This window comes from Mya arenaria, chromosome 4 (assembly GCF_026914265.1).
Source record: "Mya arenaria isolate MELC-2E11 chromosome 4, ASM2691426v1".
In the NCBI taxonomy this organism is placed as follows: Eukaryota; Metazoa; Mollusca; class Bivalvia; order Myida; family Myidae; genus Mya; species Mya arenaria.
In genome coordinates this window covers 64,039,675-64,057,923 of record NC_069125.1, presented here as the reverse complement: position 1 = coordinate 64,057,923, position 18,249 = coordinate 64,039,675, and the positions used below count along the sequence as shown (strand labels likewise).

The 18,249-nt window shown below is 33.0% G+C and overlaps 1 protein-coding gene across 1 annotated transcript; it reads right to left on the bottom strand.

Annotated features, from left to right (window-relative positions):
* Window positions 1–61: 61 nt before the first annotated feature.
* On the bottom strand, window positions 62–17,265 carry LOC128232610 (orexin receptor type 2-like). Its single transcript, XM_052946276.1, has 5 exons — window positions 16,759–17,265; window positions 5,338–5,701; window positions 4,374–4,518; window positions 3,855–3,967; window positions 62–2,763 (listed from the first exon to the last, which is right to left on the bottom strand). Exons 1-5 carry the CDS (start codon window positions 17,188–17,190, stop codon window positions 2,585–2,587), a joined length of 1,233 nt encoding a protein of 410 aa, XP_052802236.1. The 5' UTR covers window positions 17,191–17,265; the 3' UTR covers window positions 62–2,584.
* Between the last annotated feature and the right edge of the window lie 984 nt (window positions 17,266–18,249).

Sequence of the window (18,249 nt, the reverse complement as noted above, 5' to 3'; positions counted from 1 at the left end):
TTTTTTATTTTTTTTATATTTTACATTCACAGAATACCTTTAAATGAATCCTTCACACAATAGTAAAGTGTTCATGAAAACAGTTCCTGAAATCATGCCAATGATAAACAGGTGACATGAAATATTAAAAAGAAACATTTTTACATGAGTATTTATTGTATGTTTTTCGGTGGATAGAGATTTATCAGTGAAATAAAGTGATATTACACTGTGTCAAAAAGTGAAATAACATACTGATATTTTTCACTGTTTTTAAGTTTTAACCCGCTCTCACATTGAATCAATCGTTAGCGTTCACGGTCGCGGACACGATTTCAAGGACTTCATTTTGGAAATGTCTTTTCGTTCGCATACAATTTGGCGCGTTTTTTTCCTGAGAAACTAGAATAATATGGGATTTTAAATAGTTTTAGGTATCTAAAATAAAGCATTAATTGCCTGTTCCAGTGTAAAATAGCAATACATTACACCTCGTGACCACCGAAAATATATATTTTACCTAGGCTACGCCATTCGTAAAACATAGCTTATGGTGCTCACTCGCTGTAACGGATTACGATCTTACACTGAAGCAAAAAAATATTCTCTCTGTATATCTATTGAATATAATGGTAGTGAATGATGAAAAGATGGTGCGACAAACGTTAAGTAAACTAGTTCCGAACAGTAAATTCAATGAGATTAATGTTGGTCTGAAATGATAAGAAAGACAGCTGCTGTTCGCCTCACCACTATACCACTGAAGACGTGGACTGTTTTGTTGCTGAATCTCGACTCATGTAAAGACAAACAGCATCACGTGTAATGGTATTTCATAAATCCTATGTAAAGAACATAATGAAATTGAAGAAAAATATGCAATTATATCAATCTCGACTTGATAAGTGATAGAACAAGTGTGAGGTTATGGCCAAACTGACTAGTAAAGCCCCAAGTAGACTCGAGTTCCAGTGAACTCTTGTTTCGCTGACCGTTCCAAGGCGGTAATCCCATCATGTAGCACCAAAGCAATTTTGATGAGGGTGTGGTTTGTTTGTGGTGTTTGTATTTGTGTATGTGATGTTGATTTGTTTGTGTCTATAGTTCATTGTCGTTTGGGCACTTGCTTGTGCCCCTAAACAGTGATAAGTTTTGCATTTTCGACTACAGGGCTTATCCCTGTATTTTTTGTTATATTGCCAAAGAGATTACCCCATTATTTACCAATACCGGCTTGTCCCTGTTTTCAATGTTTTGTAATGGAAGTGTGTCCCAAAAACTGCCACAAAACAAAGTTAAACTATTTTCCATTATAGTAAAAATATAATCGTGAAAACACTGGGATAATATCAAACGAATATATTTAGAGAAATAAGCTGATTTCAAGAATACATATACAGAGGTCATGCTTAATCAAACTGCTTTATATTTACAGTGAATGCCTAGAGCGTAATAACAATTTCCACATAGCTGGGGTAATCTTTGTGGTTAATCTTCAAACCACTTAAACGTAATAAAACGGGCATAGCCTTTGCTTGTATAGACACGGAAGCGTATTTTTGCGTTAAGTTCGTTTTATACGTATTAAAACGCAAATGTGATCCAAATTTTGATTTCTGCGCTTTCTGTTTATAAGAAATAGGAAATCTTCTCTGTCTTATGTTTTCTTCGTACACATAGGTAGAACGTACGTTTTGATACGCTGAAGATAACCCTTTTCTAAAACCAAATTTCGCCAAAAGAGTTTTTACGACGTAACGGTACCCGGTTTTGAAGAGAATGCTTTTATGTACGTTACAACGCTATAGACACTTTCTATTATGTCCGACCCGGATCAGCAGGCTTTGAGGAGGTAAAAAAAGCTTACATTTTATAACGTAACAGGTGCGCGTAAATATAAGATATAAAACTATCGATACTGTAGTAATTGTATGAGGACACATGAGAACTCATTTTTGATCCTGAATAAGTCTTTTCGTCTTATCACAAATAAAATTTGAAAGATATAGGGACGATTAAAATAACCTTATTGGGACTATTTGATCTGTTAACATTTGCTAGACTGCTATTTGTCTAGATCTATGGTGTAAATTTATATTATACACTAAACTGTCGATATTGTAGTTATGAAGACACATGAGAACTAAATTTTGATCCTGAATAAGTCATTCGTATATTTTCATCTTATCACAAACAAATTTCGAAAGTTATTGGGACGATTAAAAAAACTTTATTTGGACAGTTTAATCTGTAAACATTTGCTAGACTGCTATTTGTCTGGATCTATTGTGTGAATTTCCCAAATATGTATGCATATGTGCACGAGTGCAATTCAATAAAATGAAAATATTGATGTTGATAATGCGTGTTATGACGGTTTATAGGTTCTTATGTGGCTCTATGTGCTAACTAATGAATACATAAACATTGCTCATATCTTTAAACCGTAACGCACATACGTGATGATAACGAGTGATAAATTAAAAAGAAAGAACATATTGTATAATGATGGTTTTTCACTGGAAGAGACGATTAGCACATGTATAACTTCACAATGTTTAAAACACAGTAAAGTAACGAAGGGGAGGGGGAAGGATCGACTGGATCATAATAAGACTCTCTTTTTTCTTTGTTCACACCTCATGGTAAGGTTGAAACTCATGGTGGGCGTATTATTGAAGGTGACTTTGTAACCATCGCTCACCCCGCACGTGCCCCGATTATTCTTGCAGCGACAATGGAGGCATGCGCTCAATACCTGGCGGAATGCCTTCCGGAACTTGTCTGAAATCAGATTGGATACATTATAATCTAAAGATGATGCAATAAGAAAAGTAATTGCTCAGAATACAAATATTCTTTTATTCTTTACGGGTGTGAGTTTGCTTTGCAGCTTTCTTAAATACATCGTTAGTTGTTTAATATAAACGCCGATGACATTGAGGCTAGTGTTGTCGATTCCAATATCAATGATTCTTAATAACAGGCAATTGACATTATTGTTCAGGTTTAGTTGATACATAATTGGCTGTTCATTAAAAACGCCATTACCGTTTTAGAATAGATAACACATATTTATAAATACATTCTGGGAGAGAGATCCATCAGAGGGAATATAAGTATCTATCATGTGTTTCCGGTACGGATAGAAAAAACAGACCCGAAAAACATGATTGATATTTTTTCTTGCATATCTAAATTTATCAATTAGTGAAAAAATGACGTAGAAAACGAAATTTTGTACAATTACACCAAAAAGCGCGTGCGACGTTGTTTACTGACGTCATAGAGCGCAGTAATTTTAAATAACTAAAAATAGCGTTTTTTACGATTATTTATATTCAATTTTAATTAAAAGTCTTGCTAACATATATATTCGATTGCGCTTTATTGAAATGGCATAATATGCTTTTCATAAACCATACAATAAATGAAATAAGAAATGGCGCCTTGTTGCGCGTGACTCATCTTACATGGGACATGTAAGATGGGGTTTTCCAGTACTGGTCACATGACCGGAAACACACGTCCGGTATGCAAGAAACATGCATCCTTGATTGTCAAGTTATCGAACTCTAGCACTAGCTAAGGTTGTGTTCTATTTCAAGTAATTATTAAACCACATTCAAGGAGCCTAAAACAACCAGACAATAAATATCTACACTTTTGACGAAGACGTCTTTTTGCAGCACAACACTTTACTTAACGTCAGCTGTTGTAAAAGATAAATATATTTTGGAAAAAAATAAATTGTTAGGAGACACAACAAACAACAAACTAGGAAAAAGTATCAAATGTATGGAATTTAATTTGCAATAAACGTCAATCACCAGTAATAAATTAGCTTAATAATAATACATTTGATGTATACTCACCACTCATAAAGTTATAAATTATTGGATTCAGACAGCTGTTAAGAAATATAGCAAGATGGGCAATAAGGGCGAATGTTTCGACGTTCTCCACATCATGCAATACACCAGCATACCTGAAGAACGAGATAAATTAAGAAATAATCCATTATAATTAAATCAGCATTTCCGTTAAATAGTAGATATAGATATTTGCTTAATTGCTTTGCCAACTACTATATTTCTGTGGTTTTTATTTGAAATAGGGTTCCTACAGTTCATCATTATAAGTATATATCTTTTGAAAGAACACGACAAACGGTTTGTAGTATATAAGTATTATTGTACAATTTGTTAAATTTGAGGAAGGGTTATATAAAAGCTGCATTTGTCAACACTACCACCATGCACTATATACAATAACAGCTTTTTACCGCATCAGTATAATTCGGTGTTATCAAAGATTATACAAACACGGACTGTGTATTATTTCAACAAGACTTATATACGGTGCATAAATCAATTATGAAGTCATGTTCTTACCGCAATATATTCAGCAGATGATTAGGTAAAAAACATAGAGCAAATAGAAGAACAATTGCAAATAACATTTTCGCGGCTTTTTTCCTTGCTTCTAACTGAGCCTCATTTTCGTTTCCAGAACTGCCTAACATTGGTCTTTGTGGTCCTGAAAACAAACACAATCATTATTGTTAATTATTGTTACACTATAGTTCAAAAATATGCGAAATGATTTTGTGATGAAAAAAAATGTTAATACTATCCAAGCCTTTTTACAAGAATAATAATTTTCAGTAATCAGAATATCATTAATTTCTCGTTATGACAAATATTGATATAACAGAAATACAGATGAACGATTGTGTTATAAAACGAATACGTCATTAATGGAATTCATTGATGTTGAATTCACCAACTCATGGCGTAATGTCTATTAAGTTGTAATTCTGTAATTAAAGCGTGGAAGCGTTGTAATTATTGAAGGCCGAATCGCCACTATATCAACTGGAAATGGAGATTTGTATATCCGATATGAATTGCGAGTTATGGCCAAGGTTAAAGGTTTCAAACGTCGGCGCCGATGACAAAGCAGAGGACGAAAACAAGGCTGTGACAATATATCGACATTTTTCTTCGGAAAACATACCAAAATAACGTATTCAAATGGATATCAAGTTATTAAACTAAGCGTCATTTTGGTAATGTCTACATCACAACCAAATAACAAACATGAAAACTTGAGTTCGAATGAACATAAAATGTTCGAATGAACATAAAATTGCAATATAATCTAGCTCATCAAAATTAGTCAAATTCCACTGCATATGCAGGTGTAATGCAAGGTCTGTGACATCTCTATGCCCCCATCATAAGGATTGTTTTAGAACAAGCCATTGTTAATTGCTGAACGGTGGACTGTATATATTTACTTTTGAAATATTTATGATAAAAAATATTTTTAACAACTAAACTAGTAAATGCTCACTAGATTCTCCCGGTACTCCGCCAGTGTAGAGTACGTATGCAATATGGGTGTATGTGAATCCCATCAGGCAGATCGGCAAGACGTACAACCCGATGATCAGGCAGAATTGCCAAATCATTAAACCAGTTAGGCCCAATCTCACAGGAAAGCAGGCAGCAAATAATACATATTCGTGCCATTGTCGCACTTCCTCCGCAGCGATTGTTTCGGGCAATGCAATGCACAAGGACAGCAACCAAATGACGAAAATGATCACACGTGCTCGCCGAACGGTGCTATGGAAGCGGAGAGGGTGACAAATGGCGTACCAGCGTTCCACGGAAATGGCTGTCAGCGTGAGCACAGACACCGCGATAGATGTCGTCTGAAAATAGTGATTAGGCGTATATATATCCCTGTTTTGACAATGTATGAATGACTTTTAAAAGTCGCAACACCATTGAAATACATTAGTTTTGAGAAACATTGATCTCGTATTGCATACTTGAAACGCTCCAGACGAATTAAGTCCACATCTTTCATCAAATTCAAATATCAAAGCACCAAAGATTTCAACATGGAAACCGGAAATAAAGGAAATACGTTCAAATGGAATCTCAAGAAGTTAAAAAGATTAAATATTTAAATATTCCTGTACACGTAACATTTGTACATGTCCAATAGTGCGTAATCGTCTTCGTTTCAGTGTCAACGTCATCTGGACTCAGCTTTATTTCTACAATCATATATGTTGTCATAGTCGTAACTGGGCATACATGCTTTTAAAATATACAGGAATGATAATGACGTATTATGTCTCTGAAATAAGCACTATAAGTTTAAAGTTGAAACGCGGAGGTGCAATAATTTAATATCTCATGAAAAACTTAAATTAGCACTAATAATTGGTTTAATGATAAAGGGTCAGCACATTTAGAATGAAAGTTAAACCTACATCTAAGTGATAGTGTTCTATACCAAAATGCGTTCCCGTGAAATCAGCAAGGCAATACGTGGTTCTGGTAACTTCATAATAAATTATCTTTTACTTCATTAACTACTATCATATCTTACTTTATTAAATAAGCTGTTCTGTAATTTTACGTGTCTTTTTCTGTAGCGATTACAAACTGCGTACTACAAAAGTGTTTTTCAAAATCTGATTTGGTTTAGCTGTAAAGAAACATGTGATGGTTTTGCATCTGCGATTTACAATTGAGTAGCGCACTCAAATACCAGTCTTGCACCATTTAGCTTTCTACATTTTTCGTTTTCAAACTTTTCAAAACGTCATGTTTCTTGTTTGTGATTTTATGTTCTATGTCTTTGGCTTTTACCCTGTGCCATTAAACCGGGTTTATGTTTAAACGTTTTGCTACTAAGCTTGTTTCTGTAGCTTTTCGCATAAATATGTTTGTGCACACAAACTGGTTTAAACCCCCCAGTAAATTTACATTTAACTGACCGGTACCTAACAATCCTTGATTAACCTACCTAGTTTTTTATATATAGTATGTATGCACTGTGCCGTTTGTGGAATTTTGTGCTGTTCTTCCATGTTTCTTGTATGTGATTTTTTTGTTTTTGTGTTCTATGTCTTTGGCGTTTACCCAGTGCCATTAAAACGGGTTTATGTTTAAACTTTTTGCTACTGAGCGTGTTTCAATAGTTTTTCACATAAGTAATGCAATTCTTTACTGATATAGTCGAGAGAGTTTAAAGTAAATGTCATTACAGGGGACGTTCGTAAACTGCATACGTATAGGTTTCTAATTTCCTGAAGTTAATTAAATCCTCAGATAGTTTAACACAAGACAAGACGAAGTTGAGACCATCTTAAGATTTATATTTAAAATTGTTTTTCAAGGCGCTAATGGGAAATATCGTTTAGCAATTCTAGATGGACACATTCATAAAACCGAAGTCTTTAAACGGTGCATTAACAAATGAAGCACATAAGTCCGAACATATTTTGACAGAGACAAAGTTTTCCAAAGTAGTTATTGGCAAGTTAATGTTATTCTTTTCCTGAATTTGATACTCAAGAGAGCCGACTCGAGATTTAATTTGGTGATGTGATTTATATCTCGCGAGTTTTGTTTTCTTTTCAAGATATTCAGTTTGTGTTATTATGAAAAAGTATCAGTTATTTAAACACGTCATAAAAAACTACCCTTTTTGTGAATTATTTGGAGTTTGTATACGGTATCTTCAATTGTAATTCATACGTAAACACCGCCTTTCCACATTTGACTGTATTAGGTTTGTAACATACTGCTGTCCTATAATTGTAAAAATCATAATGTATGTTTACTTTGTCTGTTTTGGTGCGTTTTATTGATACCTCCTAACAAGTTCAACAAATGTCCTCATTTCTAACGTATAGTGCTCCTATAATTGTGAAAATCATAATGTATGTTTACTTTGTCTGTTTTGGCGCGTTTTGTTGATACCTCCTAACAAGTTAAACAAATGTCCTCATTTCTAACGTATAGTGCGTAATGATAAAAAACATGTTCAAGTAATACCGATCTCCTTAACATTCTTGTAGCCAGTCATATGCTTTTTCAGACGTTCTTTAGATGGATGTTCCAATTATAAACTGAATATGTCAAAACAAAAAGACAGATCATGCTTAATACATATAGATTTGGTAATTATGCTAATATAAGCGTCTAAGTGTGCCTAAGATTGCTTATGTGGTATTATTTCATGACCGATGGCATAAAATCCAAACTAGTGAGAAACACTGAGGACATGATGAAGCAACGAAGGTTTGCAGTAAATAAGTATTTAAAAAAAAATCCCCATCGCTGTCCATGTACTTGAAACTCAAAAGGAATATTGATCAGAATAAAAATGGCATCCCGACCACAAACTCACTTCTGATGTAAACGTACTAAAATTCTTTGTATTTGTATGTCGATTACTATTAAACATGTAATATCCCAAATGTTTCATAAACCTTAGAAGGTCTATGAGTTAAATGCTTGGCGTGTAATGTTGTTTTGTCTTCGGTCAAAGTACCCTCGAATGGGAACATTCTTACTGTACAGAAAAATGTCAAATGAAAACAGTTAAAGTAAACCCAACACGTTATTTGGACAACTTGATAGTGTCATTTTATATTATTATATGCCTTTTAATTTCACGTCTCGTTCGGCGAGTAAACACATATCCGCATCTGCCTGCGGTCTCGACGAATACGTGTTTAACACCGAAATCGACGTGATACAGGTTACCAGAAAAGCGTCCTATTATAATATTACCTATTACCTGTACTAAAAAATATTAAATGCAAAGTTGATACAATAAAACATACAGGGACAAGCGCAGCAGCCATAATTTCAAGAATGTATTCTTTAAAGGCCGAATACTAATGCATAGTAAACACTGAACGAGAGACACACAACGTTCAAACAACACGCACAAACCACACATTCATCGACATATCTTTATCAAAATGTGGTTGGCTTAAAAACATAAACTCAGCATTCAACTACTTTGTAAGAGAGGTGTATGATTCTGTTTGTGTTCATGTAAACGTAACACCGAGAAGAGACTGACTATATTTCCAATCAGAATGAATATAGATATGGAACACACGTTATATTTCTAAAGAAATCTCTCGCAAATACTTTCATATTACGCAAATTAAATCACCAGTCGATTCTCACGAGTATCATACTTAGGGACTTACCAATAACTACTTTCATTCGGAACACAATTTCTATGTCAAAATGTTAGGGATTATGTTGATAGTAATTGAGCTCCATTTAGTAATGTTATCATATATACTTCTTTTTTATGTGTCAATCTAGTGTTCCATTAACGACTTTGAGTAAAATCTCTGGACATTCATCACTGTTCTGATATTCGGATGCTACGTCTTTAAGTCTTTTTTAAGATGTTTCTCACGCCCTGGGTTTTCATAAATTGTTTATGTAATCACATGGCTTAAGGTTCGAACTTGTATGTAGGTCACGTTTTTGTACTGGTAAAACATGATTACCCTTTCTTTTGTGAGACAGCTCAAGTAAACTTTTTCAAGTAAATATACATAAATGCAATTATAGGATTGTTTAACCAATAAGCTATTGGCAAATACAGCAAATAATCTGATTACACCACAAATAAATAATTCAAACATAAACAATTAAAACAAGAGTGGTACAAAACAACATCTAGTAAAACCTGTGGTGAGGACCGGTTTGTAATGCTGCGTAAAACTTGACGCCCAACCAATTGAATATAAATATAATATGATATATGACCATATATTTTGACTGTGTTATATATAATAATTAATGATTAAACTTTACAAAACCTTACGGTGGAGTTTGACTTGGTATTTTAGCATGAGTCTATCACTTGCCTCACAGGTAGGCATGTTGTGAAATACAGACATCTGTTAATGCTTTGTTCATCTTTCGATTTAACAAGGCCATCTTTTCTTAGATTAAATACCACATACATAAATATTTAAATAACATCGTTTAAGTAACACGCAAGCCTTTCTGCTTCAGTACACAAGAGCCAATTATGGTAATCATGATACGGTAACCGTATTTTTTGCATTGAAGAATGTAGTATTAAGCAAAAGACGCGTCATGACAATGTAAATATTTTGTTTCAAAAGAACATCTTCAATCACTATATAACCTTTTTAGCTACATGCTCAATTATGATTTCATACATACATATGCTGGACAAGAAATACATCCATGCTTTAGAAAGACAACAGTTTTGGTTTGATTGCGACTGTTTATGAACAACAATGGTTGGTGCGACACTGTCAACGACCCCTGAAAGAGGTTTTCTTTTTCCACGAACTACCAAGTGATAATAAATGATCCAAAATGAACATAACGAAGTTAACTAAGGAGCAATTGCGGACGACATGTTAATGGCTTTAAATTTTTCTGTAGCATGACAAGCGTGCCATAAGTGCTTATGGCCTATCACTCACCTGTGCAACAAGTACGTTTATCACAAATACAAGAGCTAACCCTGAAAAAAGATGTATACATGTTATAATTTTATCTGAATTAACAAACGAGTAACACTTGTTTCGAATGTAAAATACTTAGTAAACAACTCACAGGCAAAACAAATGGCATAAAAGACAAATAACACTCTGCTATTATAAGGAGAAATACTTGCTTCTTAATTTGACCATACATTACAAACCTCGAACTTTAAACAAAAAATCGAATTTGTCAATTACAGACGACATTTTTCCTGCAATGTCAGGCAAATTGACAAAAAAGTTTCAATTTAATCGTGTACATAGACAAGTTTCACGTATATGATTTGTATCTAAACATATATTTACATTTTCAGTGTTTGAAATGGTCATGATTTCACATATCAAGTGTATACGGGTTATACAAATCATAATAATCTGTCTAACACACGCATTCCATTTGATTTACTCGGCGTGTGCATGCAATACCTACTCTTTTTCAAATTACTTAAGAAACGATATGTCAAGGGCTTTTATAATATAAATAAGAGACGTCTAAAGAAGTTTAATCCCCGTTTTATGTTTTATAGTAAGGTGATATGTACAGAGACAAGCAAACGTTGAGATATATGGTCCATAAGATGGCATTGAAGCCGACATCATTAATCTATAAGTCTGTAATTATTATAACAAAAAATCATGATGCTTTTATCAATTATCTTTTATCAATCAATTACTTAATTTTGCCCTGCATTACGCGTTGCATACCGCTACATACATGGGTTTGATTACATAAACCATTTTGTCCCGTTTGCACTCGCCTCTCACCAGTGTCCCTGGTTCGATCTCCAGCTCGGGTTTATGTGAGTTTTGTCCGTTTTCACCAAGCTGGGCAAGTCGGCTTTCTCCGTGTACTCTGGATTCCCCTACAAAAATAAGAGCTCATTCTCGCGTAATATCGTTCCATTGAAAGTGCATTAGCTTAAGTTAAGATTACTTCCTTACCAAAAGTTGTAAAATAAATTTAATAATTTAAACTATATCTCTTTTATAGTTCATGTTACGTCTGGCCAATGTGAGTCAAGCGTTTTATACTCATTGATAAAGCACTTGTTTGAAGTTGAATTTTTATCTTTTGAGATATGAAATTGACGATTACAAGGTGCACATTTAACGACTACGAAAACTGAAAATGTTTATGTTTTACCGAATTCTTAGATGTTTAAGGATATAATATAGGACTAAAGAAATATGGCTTAACGGTCAATGCTTGCTATTAAGATCGACTGGTTCGGGAGACAGATGTTTGAAATAAAAGAGATGAAAACAAGAACAAATGAATGGAAACATGATTCCACAAGATCTCCCTGAACATTAAACACATTACAAGCCAGGCCAAACCTGTCGGCAAACGGATCACAAAGACAATGGAATCTACCAAATCTAACGGCAAAACAGAATATAACAACATTGTGATGATTATCAAAACAAACATAATAAAATATAGAACTAATGCGACAAAAAGCTTCCGGAAAGGATGCGATGATTTTGTTTTGAATCTGTTGTTAGACATAAAGAACTCTTTGCACTGACATTTATTTGTGGCCATATTGTTTTGGTGTTCCTAAACTCAATCAGAGTAGACTGTTTTGTTCCAAGCCCGAAGCAGAGTAAATGTTGTTCCAGTAATATAAAATTTTAAGCATGCTTTAACATATTAACTAAAGCTTTATAAGTAATACTGTATAATTTCCCCCGTACTTAGTTGTTCCAATACATAACTAATTGCACGAATCGCTAAACACTTCGAGTAAGTGATCAACATAAATCATTGTCGGCATGTTAGAATAATGGAACTACTAATACTAATCTTTATTTGATAACCAAAACCTAACAAGACGACAACTTATATTTTGTTCATTGGACTGTTTTGTTTAAATCATCTAACAATTGCACTTGGTCTCACATCTGCTAAAAATTCCACGTATGTTTTATGATAATCATATAATAATTAGTTAAACAATTTAATCCAAAGTTTACACCGCTCAGATATCTGCCGAATTCCGCAATTTTATATCTTTTCCTTCCTAAATGGAGACAAATTGAGCTTGCTATCTAATCTAGGAAAAACATAATGTAAATTGATTAGGAACCATACAGACAATTTCTGAGCATTTGTCATTAAATTATTTTTCAAAGAGAAGAAATATGAATTTATATCATAACCAATTAAATCATTAAATCAATCTGTCTCCATTACGGATTGGATGAATGTATGTTTACTGTAGTATAAAACTGCTATGCCTTTGTAAAGCGAACGTATATTTACAAATTTGATTTTTTCAGAAGCCTTTTTCGATGACTAAATGCAACATATCTACTTAAATTATAATAAAATACTTCATCATAATTTTCTAAGCATTTATATTGAAGCTCTCGCAATTCAACCAGGCATTTTCGAGGAGCACCCCATGTCAAATATCGTCTAAATTCTAAATCGATCATACGTTAATGGACATATAGTAAAGTGGGTTTAAGTGAAATTCACTTTACAGGTTGTATTTTTCAGAAGCATTTTTCGATGATTTAAGGCAACGCAATTTCTAAAATCATACTAAAAAATATTTTATCGTAATTTTTAAGCATTTAAATGTTAGCCCTAGCGATTCAATCTGACAGTTTCGAGGAGCACCCTATGCCAAATATCATACACATTTTAAACCGATCTTACGTGTTATGGACATATAGTAAAACTTGTAAACTTGTTTAGAAAAAAAGAGTACGTATGTTTTCAGCTGTCATTTCCGAACACCATACAAAGAGTTTAACAGCGGTTGTTGATATCGTGGTAAAGTTCTACACAATGAAGACACTCAACAATTAGTTCGTATGATTTATAAACTTATCTGTATATACAGCATAATTTAGTTTGCATGATATTATAGCGATACGAAAAATATATATGGTCTATTATGACGATAGCAAGAGTTATCAATACCCATACTAAGATATCATTAAAATTGTGAACTCCTTGGATAACGTTCACATACATGTCTACTTGAGAGTCAGATAGTTATGGAGCAGAACCACTTGTTATATAGAGAAAGAATGGCATCAATAAACAATACGCATGAGCAATTTAATATCAATTTGATATTCAAAACGAAATAGCATAGTCTAAGCGGAACATCCTAGAAAGTTAGTACGCTATCGGAAAACATTGGTTATGCGAACCGAAAAGCTAAGATACACGATTTCCACGATATTTTTGTGAATGCTGAACAAAACGTTGCATTTTTGCATAAAAGGTTAAGCCATACACTGTCGATGCATGCTTTATGATTAATAAAAGAGTAGATACTTGGTGCCATTATGCTTCAAAACATAGGTAGAACAACAATTCTGTTTCTTAGATGTCCTTGGTTTTTAGTAGGGTATACTAGAATAATTACACTTAGCCATAACAGCGAAGTGACTCCAAATAATTACAGTTTTTATCAATTGTCCGGTTAATAGCATACTTGAATACAAAGGTTTTCGTTATATTTTATTTACTTCAGTCAATAAATATACTGCTAAGTCAGATGTTTTATTTAACATACTTCATTAATTGTAGGATCCATCGTTTGAAATGATAGGCCTTGAAATTAGATGGGCAGACGAACGAGGATACTAGGTAGTAATTAAAGGTAAAATTTGAACACCACACTACACAGAATACAACATACATATACACATGCAATACATATACAAATAACTATATTATAATGCATTTTAAGTTTTTTTTATATTATGAATATGGTAATTTTCTGTTTAGCATCACGCATTCATGATTCGCCTTGCCAAAATTGTTTATTATCCCTATCCGTGTCTGTTATTATCGATGCGTGTTAAAAATCTGAAGTCAATTTTAAATTCTCTTGAAGCACATGAAACGCGCAAAAAATTACTTGTTCAAACATACCAGAAAAGTTGATATATTTAAACGTACCAGGAATCACAATATGTTCAACATACCAGGAATAGCAAAATTGTAACATAATATAAATTACAATATGTTCAACATACCAAGAATTACAATATGTTCAACATACCAAGAATAACAATATGTTCAACATACCAGGAATAACAATATGTTCAACATATCAGGACTTACAATATGTTCATCATGCCAAGAATTACAATATGTTCAACATACCAGAAATAGCAATATGTTCAACATACCAGGAATAGCAATATCTTCAACATACCAGTAATAACAATATGCTCAAAGAGACCAGGAATTACAATATGTTCAAACATACAGGAAATAAAAATTTGCAGACATACATTCAGAAATATATGTTTTCTGTTCAAAGTTTTGCTTATATTCTCTGGTAAATGATGTTGATGAATAGCAATACAACAATGGAGTTAGCTTTTATAAGACTTAGGATTTCTTTCTTTTTTCAAAAACCTAAATTCTTGAAATTCTAAATTATGAAACTTTTCACATAATGCTTAAAACAGTAGCTTTTTATTTTCTTATTTTGTCATTCAGAACAAGACTTTTTTTTTGATTGCTCACTCGTCCTTAGTTATGCTTGTATTCTCTACGGAATATGTTACTGTCAAACTTTATTTTCAACAAAAGTTTTAGTTTGTGCATTAAGACTTTTTAAATAACCTTTGGCTAATCAAGTTTTTGTTTACATTTTATTCTTGAAATATGATTATGTATACAGAATGTTGGTACATTTGAGAGGAAACGCTATCAAATGAGTGAAATGACTTAACTAGGACTCTTTCATTGACCTCTTATTGAAATACATTAGTCTATGTTGTATTTTAGGGTAAACAGAATAGGTACCAAAGCATTGTTAACATAATGAATACCCATTACATAAGAAACGTTTAAAGAACCTCGGACACTTTTATATGCATTTGCATCATAATTGTTAAAAATAAACGTTCATAATCATGTTCGTATATTACATGTTTTAAATAAACTAAGTTTAACGGATAATCCAATGTTTTTAATTCTCAAATGTTTGATAACTTTTCGAATTGTACTACTGTATGTAAGGTATATACGAATTCATTTTTTGTTAAATAAAAAAATTACCCCCTCCAAGGGTATCCAAACAGAGTTTCTTTATAGATGTAGTATATCTATATATATATATATAGTATATTTTGAGGATGCACGCTTTGTGGGGGAAAAGTACTAGAACTGAAAACATCTGTACATGGCATAGACATGCATGTCCCTACTCAGTTGTCTTAACCTACTTACGGAGTAAATGTTAATCAGAGATTTGGATGATTACCCGTAGGTAGGTATTAATCCAATCATAGGAGAAAACGTATCATTGAACATTACTGCTTCAGCAAAATATATAGGTCCTTCAAAGTACGTGATTAATTAAGTACCTCCTCTTAACAATACTTTCCAAATATTTTTTTCTAGAAAGCTATAATAAAAAATAAATAACAACATTTATTACCAACTACACATTACTATACCATGCTGTAATTCCCATGTACATAATGCTACATGCAACTTTGCTGTTTGAAATGTATAGTTTTTTCATCCTTAATTGATATTCCTGAAATAACTAACCTTTATACAGTGGTATGTCAGCTAGCGTAACCGTGCGCGTGTGAATAAGCGGTACAGCCGGGAACCTTATTTGATGTATCATTGTATGCAGTGCTCTAATACATCTTACTTTTTGTTATTGTCGGCATGAATATTTACGGTCCATGTGTTACCTATTTCGAACTATATGTTTTTATTTCCAGGTCACCAATTCATTGTTAAGTATGTTAAATATGCTTGTTATTCATTTCGGAAAAATAGCTCATTGGGCTAATGTGTTTAAGTTATCATATATACGACTTTGAATAAAGATTCTTTATGTTGTTGTCTTGTTTCCCTTATATCACGTTTACCTATCTTTTCCAATGTTAATCACAATCAAAACATGAGGTCTTTAGGACTATAAAGTTCATAATAAATACATTTGCGATTGACAAATTTAGTGATATTTCTCTAATGTTTGGGTACTTCAATGACATAAGTGGTACACTTATATATTTGTGTTTCATTTAATAAATTATTAAATATATATTTATTAAAAATATATTGAGCTTATGTCTTTAAAACCATGTCATTTTGATGGTTTTTGATATATGCAACAGTGTGTCTTAATCAATTTAGATACGCAACAGTTTGTTTTAATAATTTAGATTTTAAGTTGTCCAAGGATAAAGACAATTATAAAAAAAAACAACAAATGCGTAGCATAGGTATGCATAAAGGTATCTTTAACAAAAAGAGGAATATACGTGACCTTGATTGCTCAAAAACGAACATGTAAAATAGATTGGGTCCGAGGACATTCCCGTTTGATAATACCCATATCAAATACACTGAAAACATGTTATTTCTATCTATATAGTATATACTATTCAGATGTGTCTCTTTTACTCACCATGGTAAACTGGTTAATCTTACATATAACCGTACCTAAAAACCACGTTTCGGTTATATCAACCAGCAACGTGAGCGGCAAACACATGACTATAACGGCAATATCCGCAATGGAGAGGTTTACTATGAACATGTTGGTCACAGTCCTCATGCTGCGGTTCTTCCAAATGACACAACAAACTAGCACGTTGCCCACTATTCCGACCAGAAACACGACAATGTAAGCCGCAATAAGAATCCACTGGCTTGTGTCCGGAAAGATGCCGGTCGTGTACATATAGTCAAAATACTCGCTCTCAACCATGCACAGGTCATTGTTGTTGCATTTCCGATTGCCCACTTCCGTCATTACATACTTTCCGCTATTATTCATTTCGACAATATATCCAGAATCATTTCCCATTTTCTTTATTTCAATACAACTTAAAACCATTTTTTTCAACTGATGACACTAAAATGAAAACTATTTGACGTTTCCCTGTGCACGGAATGCGACAATCCAACAATTCCCGCGACAGAGACACTTATCTGCAAGCCTCTCTGAGTTCAACTGCAATAATAAACCAGCGCAGTACCCTGGGACCCTTAAAAATACTGCCATCTCAAGACACATAATTACGAATTACAAGATGCTACAGAGAGGAAAAATCCGATTCTTCAATAAAATATTTGTAGGGAAGCAAGAAAAAACAACGTTAAACTGAAAAGATATACGATCGTAATTCGAACAGTTGACGGCATTAACCGTTATTGGGGTCGTAAATTCAGATTTTATGTGTATCCTAATCTGGATTATTCCATTAAAGATTATTTGACAAAATTATGTTTGTTTAAGGAAGGAGCATTATACTTGATTATCTTTCAGTTATTGCTATCGATTTCAGACAGTAGCTTATTCGTTTTCTAAAAAAATGTCTACCAGTCTTTGATAACTACTAACAATCTTGTGAGTTTTAGAACAAAATCAAGGAATATCAATAGTTCGATTTTAAATTGCTTTCTGTTGAAAACTCTTTATTATAACATCACCTAAAATATATTACTGTATATTTTACACATCACTTTGAAACAGACTGACCTATTGTGTTAAAAACAATCGTAATATGAATCCAATTATTAAAGTCGGAAAATAAAATGGATATAATTAATCTCAAAGTATGTTTTTCAGAACAAGACTAAAACCCATAACATGTACCAGTAAAGGAGTGATCGATTATTTATAGAATAATACATGGTTGACCATGGCTTTTGGTTGATAATTGCCCAAGTGGAAGGAATAATTGCCCCGAGGGCTTTAGCCCGAGGGCAATTATTTTCACTGGGGTAATTATCAACCAAAAGCCATGGTCAACCATGTATTATCCTGTATAATACATATGTTTTGTAATTTGTCAATGATTTCAAATGGATTTATAAACGTGATCTTGTGGAATAATGAGGGATATGTAATATAATTAGCATGAAGTCTGAAAGTCTTTAAATTACATACTGG

Bases quoted from the DNA above. Each gene is read 5' to 3' on its own strand.
- LOC128232610 (XM_052946276.1), bottom strand. From the start codon at position 17,190: ATGGTTTTAAGTTGTATTGAAATAAAGAAAATGGGAAATGATTCTGGA. The intron at 4,519-5,337 runs GTGAGCATTTAC...GTTTGTTTTCAG, and splicing joins CGGAGTACCGGGAGAATCTA to GACCACAAAGACCAATGTTA. The intron at 2,764-3,854 runs GTGAGTATACAT...ATCTGATTTCAG, and splicing joins AATTTATAACTTTATGAGTG to ACAAGTTCCGGAAGGCATTC.